Source organism: Typopeltis vanoorti, chromosome 6 (genome assembly GCF_054136105.1).
Source record: "Typopeltis vanoorti isolate ZY-2024b chromosome 6, IOZ_Tvanoo_1.0, whole genome shotgun sequence".
Taxonomy (NCBI): domain Eukaryota; kingdom Metazoa; phylum Arthropoda; class Arachnida; order Uropygi; family Thelyphonidae; genus Typopeltis; species Typopeltis vanoorti.
Window position 1 is genome coordinate 11,024,609 of NC_143554.1, and position 10,647 is coordinate 11,035,255.

The 10,647-nt window shown below is 35.9% G+C and overlaps 1 protein-coding gene across 1 annotated transcript; it reads left to right on the plus strand.

The window, feature by feature from the left end:
• The first annotated feature begins 1,921 nt into the window (after nt 1-1,921).
• Nucleotides 1,922-10,287, plus strand: LOC150105283 (progranulin-like). Its single transcript, XM_090394666.1, has 4 exons — nt 1,922-2,055; nt 4,440-4,528; nt 5,185-5,412; nt 9,791-10,287. Exons 2-4 carry the CDS (start codon nt 4,447-4,449, stop codon nt 10,216-10,218), a joined length of 738 nt encoding a protein of 245 aa, XP_090250792.1. The 5' UTR covers nt 1,922-2,055; nt 4,440-4,446; the 3' UTR covers nt 10,219-10,287.
• Nucleotides 10,288-10,647: the final 360 nt, after the last annotated feature.

Below are 10,647 nucleotides of genomic sequence, written 5' to 3' on the forward strand. Positions count from 1 at the left end.
ACAACTCTGTTGATTTAATGAATCGACTTACGTCCTGAAGGATGGAACGGAACACCGACGTAAGTCGAGGGATAACTGTACACACTAATTTTATAAAATTGGGTTTTTAACTCTTTCTCCCAAGTAAGCAAAACAGTTAAGTTTGCGCCTGAACATAGTTCAAGTCTAAAAGGTAGTGCAACACCAGGGCAACTCATTGTAAAGGTGGGTAAAGCTCTGATCACTATTCTTAGTATTTCCCATAATGTAAAACATATCTCACTAGAAGATGTATACTGTTATACATTATGGGTGTGTGGGGGGGATCACTACCCAGACCGGTTTCAACCTTTTTTGAGGTCTCCTCACTGAGTAGCTAGACCACGAAATACCAAGGTTTTTAATAATACAGAGCCTTATCAACTTTACCTATACAAGTTGCTACAAGGTGCTTTTACTTTGAATAAGAGATTCTGGATGAAATAAAGATGTGTTTACGTTCAGGCGCAAACTTAACTGTTTTGCTTACTTGGGAGAAAGAGTAAAAAAAATCAAGTTTATAAAATTACTTGGTATCCTTAATATATATTATCCCCAAAGTAAAAAAAAATTCACACATATATTTTTTTTTCGAAAATGGAAGAAAGCGGCAATCTTCATTAGTGTTGGGTCAACTGTTTATGACATTTGTTTCATTAGAAGCCGAGTTATAGTGATAAGTGAAGTGTGTTTTGACGAACGGTCGGTCGTCACGATATTCAATCCGTACGCGACGAATTCGCTTCAAAACTTCGAGATAAAACTCACCATTGACCGTTTGGCCAGGCGGAACGATTTCTTTGTGGATAATGCCCTTGGAATCGTAGAAACAAATGAGCATAGTCTTTACTTTTGACTCCGAAAAAAAGTCGCTTCTCCGAGCGACTTTTTTTCGGATGCCCCTCTTCTGGTGGTCTCCCCTCAGCACTCTGGCGCTTTGTTTCGGGCTCATACTAAAACGCCACGATTCCTCACCAGTAACGATCGTTTCAATGAAGTTTGAGTCCTTACGAGCGGTTATAATGAGTGTTTGCAGTGTTTAATTCGATACATTTTTTGGTCGTCGGTCAACTTGTGGTGAATAAATCGTGAATTCAATTTACGAAGGCCCAAACGCTCGGGTCAGAATGTTGTGCACAGCTGATTTTGGAATCCCGAATTCATCTTCAATCAATCTCACGGACGATTTCGGGTTTTCTTTGATGAAATCACGCACTTTAGGATGTTAATTTCGCTTAGTACAATTTTGGACGGCCCGGCTTTTCGTCCTAAAGCGTCTCACAACCACTTTGGAATCGCTTAAAACACTCGTAAACTTGAGTACGGGATAAGCATTCATCACCGTACTTTTTGAAGCATTTGATACGTTTCGGTAAAACTTTTATCAAGTGTAACACAAAAGTCAACCGCAACTCTCTGTTTGAAACTCATTTTCCGACCGTTCGTCAAAACACGCTGTCACTCTTGGCACTAGAAACCAGCTTCTAATGAAAGAAATGTCATGAACAGTTAGACAACACTAACGAATGTTGCCGTTTTCGAGAACAAAAAGATACAACAGGTGGCGCCACTAGTTTCTTCTATTTTCGAAAAGTTCGGTTTTGTTTTGGACAGAGGGTGTATAATATGATAACATCGCTAGTATTCGTCAGCTATGCCTTATCAGGAGCCCGGATAAAATTTGGGAGGACTGAGATGGTACCGTACCTCCCCGTAAAGGGGTTTAACGGCTGTGTATCATCACACGATTATTATTATTATCGCTAGTATTATCACGATATCACTTCCTGTCGTAGAATTTCATTTTTTTCCTCTAGAAATCCATTGTGAAACTGTTTGGTGATAGAAAGCAACTAATAATCTAACACGAAGCGATTTTTAGCGCGTGCTGCCGATTATTCTCGTATATCTCATAGATAAACTTATCAGATTTTCACAAGTATAAGACCTGAGTTCTTTGCCGTGTTGTTACCATATGGTGTGTATTAGTACGCAGACTCAAAAGCCTATTTGACATCCTTCAGAACGCTGACATTAGTGAGTAAAAATTGTATTTAGTTTAATATATTCTTTAGTGCGGTTTATGAATAAGTATAAAAAAAATATTTAGTGATGTTTTTGCTTCCCAGTGCGACAATGGTTTGAAGAAAAATCATAATGCAAATATTGAAAGCTGTTCTGTATAAAATATCTTTATAGATTTAATGAAAATGCAAATTTTATTAAATAACTAAGATTATTTGCATTCTAGGTAAACTAGTAAATGTTACCGAATGCTACCAATGTATAAATGTACAGCTCTGTATATCACGTAACTGATATACACGTCCGCGCACAATCCTCACTTGCACGATCAATTTGTTTAAAATTTTGTTTTTCAATGTCTTCCCTCCGATCATAGTAAATAGCTCATGACTTTTAACAATATCAAAGGTGCATGTTTATGTCGTTTCACACCCTGGTCTATAAGCTAGTATTAGGATAGCACTGTATTTCAGAAAAATCTACAGAACTAAGCCTGAATAGCCTTTAGGTTTCCTTCGGTCCTGATCCCACTTTCCTTCCTTCTGGTCATATTCTCTATTAGTTACTTCAACAATTAGATGTTACATCCTTTCCATCAGAGGCATTTCAAAATAAAATGTAACTCCAATGTTGCATAATACACGTAAATGGATTTGGAGTATTAAATTGGAACTATCATAGATGCTTTATAATAGTTATGTATATTTAACTAAAATTTGAGTATCAAAACCTCCATGGTTCAGTCATAAGATTAATGGTCTTCAGTTAGAAAGGATTGAGTTCCATAATATGAGAGGAACCTCTTCTATAAGCGCCTTCAGACCAAAGATCATTGAGCTGGTCTAATATGGAGACAGCAGTGTTCTTCATGTCCCAATTTCGCGTTTTTACTCCCGAAAAATGTTTAAACTAGCCAGTGAACACACCGCACATGTACAGACTAATATATGTTTCAACAAAAAAGTAAACTGGTTAAATGGATGATGTCATACATGTCGGATTAAACACCGTTTGATTGTAGTATTCGCTCTCCCACAAGCTGCAGGTTCCATGATGTGGGAATGGATGTTTGCGACTGTGTTTAGGTAGTAGATGAATTTACCCGTTGTGAGACACCGCCCTCTTACTGGAGGCCTTGAAGTGGCTTGAAAAAGTTACATCTAATCCTTAGAACAGAGTTTCCTGAGGAAGTAAAAATAAAGCGAAAACTATAAAAATATAAAAAATTACTAAAAGTGGAAAAATCCTTTGTTCAGCCACATTATTAATAGGGTTACAAGCTTTCGTGGTGGGAATCACATGAAAATAGCTACGAATGTGACTATCAGAACAAATAGAAGCCTTCAGCTGATAGAAATGCTGAAAAATTCTACAATTCCTTTATAATTTTTTTGTCAGTAATGTATTTATTATTAGCTAGAAGAAGTAAATGATGAGAAAGAGGTAACAGCTAATTAATGGTTATTGTCAAAGAATTAAAATTAGAATAATTTCATAAGCAGATATGAAGTAGGCCTCACTTTGACGACATAATTGGTTCCTGAAAGAAGTCATCAAGCGAGTCATCGTAAATCGAATTTCAACTTAAGAAAGGCTCGGTATCAAATCGATTTAGTTTGGTGCCATTTCAGTGTAATATTATACAATTAAGTTCGTGAAAATATAGTCTGAATTGTATAATATTACATGGAAATTGCACCAAACTAAATGGCATTTAAATAATTGAAATGATAAACAGACTCGTTTATTTAATCCTGCAAAAATCTTTCAGGATTTACTGTTAAGAGATTTTTAGCAGTAGATCGTGCGCGCGATTCATATCTGTTAAATAGTACACTTTTGTATCTATTTTTTCTCAAAATATGGATAAGGATGCATATTTTTACAATCAACTTAGTAAGACAATGGAAGAGAATATAAATAAACACACACAGAGAGAAAGATAAACAGAAAGTTGCTCGAAGGTTACATGATAATAGATGGAATGCCATTCCGAGTATTTGTTTTTAAGAAATTAAAGAAAAAAGCAGATAAATCAAAACCAAATTGCGATCTACTGTAAAGATTCAGAACAACGTACTGCGATAAGAAGGGTGACAGAAGAATTTATGTCCAGAAAATGTGAATAAGGATGTTGTCAGGAGTTTTTCATCCGCAGACACACAGGCTACGTCATAGGATATAGTACTTCATCCCTCACTAGGAGGACTGAACCAGTCCTAAGGGGCGGTCGAGGAATGGGCGAAACCCCACACGAATAAATAAATACATAAATTCACATAATAATACGAATTCATTAATCTACTAGAATGCCATACTGGTTTGATTCATTTAAATTTTTTAGCTTGTAGGTTAATATGAGGGACAGTTCTTCACAATTTAATGTTCTCTTGCAGAGGAAAGATGCTGTTTCTAGTGATTTTAGCAGTTTCAAGTGCCATTGCTGCTGCGACGCAATGTCCAGACGGTGAACAGTGTCCAGGAGGTAGGTAGTTAAGTTTATCATTCATGATTTACATTCTGAAGGGTTGTTTAATTGTTGCAAGCGGCGTTCTGTTTATGAAGGGTTTCTATATGATATCTTAGTTAACCTTAATTTTAATTTTAACTTAACCTTAATTTTAACCCTTAAATCAAATTTCCGCTTAATTTTAACCCTTCAATATTAACGTATCAAAATTCCACAGGATAGTGCTACATTTGGAAAGAGCAAAATCAAAAGCTAATTCAAATAATAAACTAAAAAGCAAAGTCATTTTGAAAATAACTTTCCTTTCTAGTTTGATATCAAAATATTAGGAGCATCACCGATTTTTTTCATAAAATATTCAGTATCAAATAAAAAGTTTAATAGTTAAAAGGCAAAAACATTTTAGGAACAACTAACAACCCAATATTCTTAAAACTAACACGAGAACAAACACAATACCCTGGCTGAGGAGTTATTTGCCTTGCCCATAATCCAATACAATTCCAGTCAATCCCCCTAAATCTAAGTGATGTAGGCTGTTACATATGATAATTCCGATTAAGCCAGAACATAAATGTTCGAACTGCAATATTAATTTTAACTTTATCAAACAGAAAGTAATTTAACTTTCTTTTTGACGATTAGTATTTTTTCTCTCCACTTTCTTTTAGACATGACCTGTTGTCAGTTGGTCACTGGGCAATATGGCTGCTGTCCATACTCTCAGGGCGTTTGTTGTAGCGATCAACTTCACTGTTGTCCTCAGGGTACAACGTGCAACGTCACTGCTTCCACATGCGATGCCAGCAGCGGTATGAAAATTCCACTTCATCCAATCGGAGAAACCAAACTGAAATCAAACAGCGTCGTTTGCCCAGATGGAGAGCAATGTCCTGATGGTAAGTACCTTTCTGTCTTGTCTCATACAGCCGCATAATAAAATATAAGAGATAATTATTTCGAGAAAAACTCATAAAATAGCTATTAGTTAGCTGTAATGAAATCAAAGCTGCTATTATTACTATTATTACTAATACTATCAATAACTATTATAAGGAATATAAATGACATTTGTTTTAAAAATGTAATTCGATGTAAACCAAAAGCTCATTCCTTCATATTTTTTGAGTAAATTTGAGTAGATTTATCAGTATGAATTATCCTTCACAGTGCATCATAGCACCGAAATCAATGCCCACCAAAATCGTTCATTATCTCCTAAATTTTGCTGTTTTAATTTTAAGAAAAATTGGTTTTTGGAAACACAAGATAAAAAAATAAACAGAAGAATCACGCAAGGAAACAAAACATCTTTCTTGGCTGTATAAATGTTATCTGTTATGAGATTTGCCGATATGTTTGAAAAGAAGACTATTCACTTTGACTTTCCTCCAGTGTTTACCGATGAGATATGGGCAAGAACTAAAAGCAAAGAGGAATAGCGGCTCTGTGTGTGTGGCTCAGAGAACCTTGGAGAGAAAATGTTCCACATAACAAAAAAGCGATAGAATTGCGAATAACAGAAACAGAGAGAAATGGTCTGTGTAGTTTTGTGGCAATGATATTTGCATCCATAGCGCCAGGCCATTTGAAGCCATGCCATTCTAATTTCGCCCATTTCCCGAGTTAGTCAATCTCTGGTTGATTCAATGATTAAACGAATTCAACGAATGATTCAATTTCCTTGAGTTTACGGAATGAAAAATCTGATTTTCATCGTTTTCCTGTGCCAGAGATTGACTAAATCGGGAAATGGGCGAAATTAGAACAGCATGTCTTCGAATGACCTGGCGCTATGGATGCAATTTTCATCCCGTAAACTCAAGAAAATTGAATTGACCATAGAACCAGTACTATTTCAGACAATATTATATTGTGTTAAGGTTAAGGACAAGAAATCGGGCCACTTATTTCTGATTGGCTATGGCTGGATAATACTTCCTATAAAAAATAATAATAAATCAGCTAACTCCTTTTATTCCCTTATAGGGAGTAAGCAAAGCCTTTAAACACTATCTAGCTTTCGGAGACTAAATGGGCAGTTCAATCTCCACTGGTACCAGTGAAGAGACGGGCAAACAAGTGCTGCCATCTCTTGGCGCCTAACCCTAACAGGATATGTTACTGTCTGAAATAATGTGGGATTTACGGTTGATTTTCTTGAGTTTACCAGACGAAAAATCCGAGTTTCTGGAAGAAAAATGCCCACTTGCCCATGCCAGAGCTAGAACCAGCAGAAATAGGCTTAGAAAAAGTTCCTCCAGTTGACGACTAGACTTAAATCCAAGTTCTAACTTCGAGCGACCTAGCGTAGAGGATGCAAGAGCCCCTTCCACTGAGCTACACATACCTTCGATAATTCTGCCTTAGTCTCTAAAACATAAAAAGGGCTAAAAAAAGACATCGTTTACTCTCTCTCTGGAGAATAAAAGCGTTAACGAATTATTTTCACTTTTTCAGAAATAAGGACATGACTGGAATCGAGGATATTGTGAAGTGTTATAAAGCATGTGACTGCAGATGGGTTGATCACATTAGCAGATTGATAGACGAAAGGCAGATATAATTAAGCACTGAGTGGATACCAAGAGAAGAAAGAACAAGATTGCTGGGTGATCGACAAAGGTTTGAAATGAGATGGTGGACATTGGCTAAAGACAGAACTAGAAAGTTAATGGGCCTCTACCACCAGTGGATGGAAACAGGCTAAAGAAGAAGAATGTTTAAAATTTGGCATTTTTACCAGTAATTAAAATTTTTTAGATTTTTTAAATCAATGAAAAAATTATCGTAGATGTGGCAATTAAACACAAACGATGTATGAATCTTTATTTAGGTTTTTCGCACTTTATTTATTTAATGATATTAAATGTAAGTTCGAGTTCCACTGTAATATGACGCTTTGAATGTCTTTAGATTGAACTAGAATTTTAATCGTACAGCGTGAAAGAACCCTACTTCTTATCGGAAGCCTGGTTTGGCTTAAAATGTTCAACTTTTGTTTTCTAGAGCAGAATCTTCGTAATACATTAACTCTTAGCCTGTCTACAATGCCAATGCTAATGTAATGTAGGTTAGGGCTTCTCGTGAGCAGAATTTAAATTAAATTCAACACTGATATGATGCAGGGTCTTAGGCACTCGCAGAATTTAGAGTTTAAAATTCAAAATATCTGGATGAATTAAATCGTGTTGTATAATCAATTATTCTTTGAATTTTCTTATGAATATACTGAAAATTACACATTTCGTCGAAGTAGTGATCGAGAAACACTGAATTAGGATCACTCAAAAATTTCTCAACAGCGCACACGATTTCAATGTTACCAGAAAATGCTGTCATTTTAGTAATTTTTCAGTTAAACTTGAAAAAGAAATAAAGAAAAATCCATATTGTTTTTAGCCCTAATTTTTTGATAGATAGCTATATCCATTTTACACCATTGTTGAAGTGGAGTACATTCATGAAATAATATTTCGGGAGTCAGACCACATGAATCTAAAACCTTAGAGCCAATCTGATTCCCCAGTGATTACATAGCAGATAGTGAACTTGATTCGATGATTTGAGAAGAGTTTCTAGTTAGATGGCTGAGTTTCGTCTTTAATCATGGGATTAAAGATGATGGGAAGACCAGATAGCGTGAGTCTATGGACCTGTCATGTGCATCACTTTCTTAGAAAGTATCTGCAAAGTTTTATTTATTAATTGTCCATTGGTTTTCCGCTGCTAGTTGTTCACGCAGACACAAACGTGAAATCTTGCTGCTGTTAAAGTATTTCACCTTAAGCAATCGGTTGGCATGCTGAATTATCAGTATGAACCTTCTGCGTGCACATCAAGAGTAGCGATTTGGTTTTAGTGAACTGAAGGTGTAGCAGATGTAGAAATTTCTCGCTGATTTACACAACGGTGTGACGAATAGTTTTCTGCAAGGAAACGTGTATGAGTGGATCTGTATCTTCTAAAACAGTGGAACAATTTACCCACAGAGGACAATTAGGGTGTCAATCCACAATAACGAATGATGAGAACACGGAAAAAGTCTGTGAAAAAAAAAAGTGATCTATACTCGACAACAGGAAGACGATTATCGAGGTGACAAAGAAACTGCGAATTAGCTACGGTTCTGTCTGTGTAGAAGCATTCAGAACAGAACATTACTTCCATTAAAGTCGTGCAAGACTAGTAGCTAGAGTTCACTGAAAAGCGCAGAGAACAATCGTTTGGGTCTTCAACCGCTTTTTTTTTTCTTTTTTTGTACAGATAACAGAAATTAGATTAGCGACGTCTCTTCTGAAGGACACATTATCACCGATAGAAAGAAAAAAAAAACTGTGAGATCACCAATTTTAGCAGAGTCCTTGAAAATTATCAGGAAGTTCAAGTCACGGTGGGATAGTCCGTGAATACACTGAAGCGATTAGATAGAAAGAGATACGGTATCAATGCAACCGTCGTTGTTTATCTCAAGAGATATCTTTCAGAGTCACAAAAGAGAAATAAAGATTAAAGAAAATAAAATTTAAAAAGAAATAAAATCGTTGGATTGCATAAAAGTTATCTCTTTCAGTTTAAGTAAGCGATTCACTTTAGTTGGACTAAATATTTTGGGGAGATTTCTTCACGTGACAAAACCATTATGAAATATTGGGATTAAGGCATTTCACTTATGCACAAACAAAAAAACTTACTTTCGTAGTGGTACTAAAGAAAAATATAGTTATTTGAACTCAGGTTATCACCATTCAAGCAGCTAACCTTCGAAAAATATATCTAATCTTCGATATTCTGCTGTCAAACTGTAATATATGATTTTTACAACCACTCACCTGCTTGAAAACCACTGGCTAATAGATTCTGTGTTGAATGTTACCAACACTGTATTTGGCAAGTCGTTTCAATTTCCGAAATAAGACCATCATAGGTTCGATTCTAATTACTGATAAGAATCGAACCCATAATGGTGTAGGGGATGCCTAGCGCTGTTGATACTAACGTCATTTCTATAGATATGTAGGCCTTAGATGATTTATTTTTATTTCAGTTTTGGATGGCCGTAGTAAGAGAATTGTTATTAATTAACAATTATGTTAACGAATGAGAACTGTAAAAGCTCTCACTTCAGTTTCTTTACTTATGAGTAGAATAATCAATCTTATTGATCTTGTCAGTAATTCATTTAGTATTTTTCGAAGTTATGCATGTTATTAATATCACATTCATTTTTGAATGCTGTTATAAAGTCAACAATAACCCTTATTACTTTTTTCACAGGTATGACCTGTTGTCAGTTGGCCTCTGGGCAATATGGCTGCTGTCCATATTCTCAGGGCGTTTGTTGTAGCGACCACCTTCACTGTTGTCCCGCTGGCACTCAGTGTAACGTGGCAGCTGGCACCTGCCAAGCAGCCGATGGATCAAACGTTGCAATGACTCGCATCCAAGAGATAGAAATAAAACAAAAATTCGACAGCGTCATATGTCCAAGTGGTGCGGCTTGTCCTGACGGAAACACATGCTGTGCGATTGGTGGAGGACAATACACCTGCTGCCCATTGCCCAATGGAGTTTGCTGTCCTGGAGGAACAACCTGCTGTCCATATGGCACATACTGCAGTGGTGGATATTGCTACCGACTTCTGTCAGAAATATTCGGAAAAGTTGAGCGTGTTTCACACATCGCAAGTCGACGTCTTAAATAGAAACTGATACTTTTTGTAACGAATCTGTACCTTCAAAAGATGCCATTAAATGAATTTTGTGATTGATTATTTCTTCCCAGTTTCATATGGCTTTTCCTATCTTAGAATTTCTCCTGTCTGCTATATATAGATCTCAAGTAAATCTCTTACAGTTATCTCCTTGTCTTAGTTATTGCGTTTCTCCAGCTGATACGTATAAATGCGTAATAACTGGAGAGAGTTTTTAAGTACTTATTAAAAATAATAAGAGAACATTCTGTAGCGTTTTAATAACGCAGAGTAGTTTGAAGATCTGTAACGATTTCACTTAAAATTTTTGAAGAATGTTTTTAAAATGGATCCGTATTTAAATTGCAATGCTTGAAGTCATGGAACAAAATGGGATTTTTAGTTAAAAAATTTACAAATCGATTAATATTTCCTGACAAT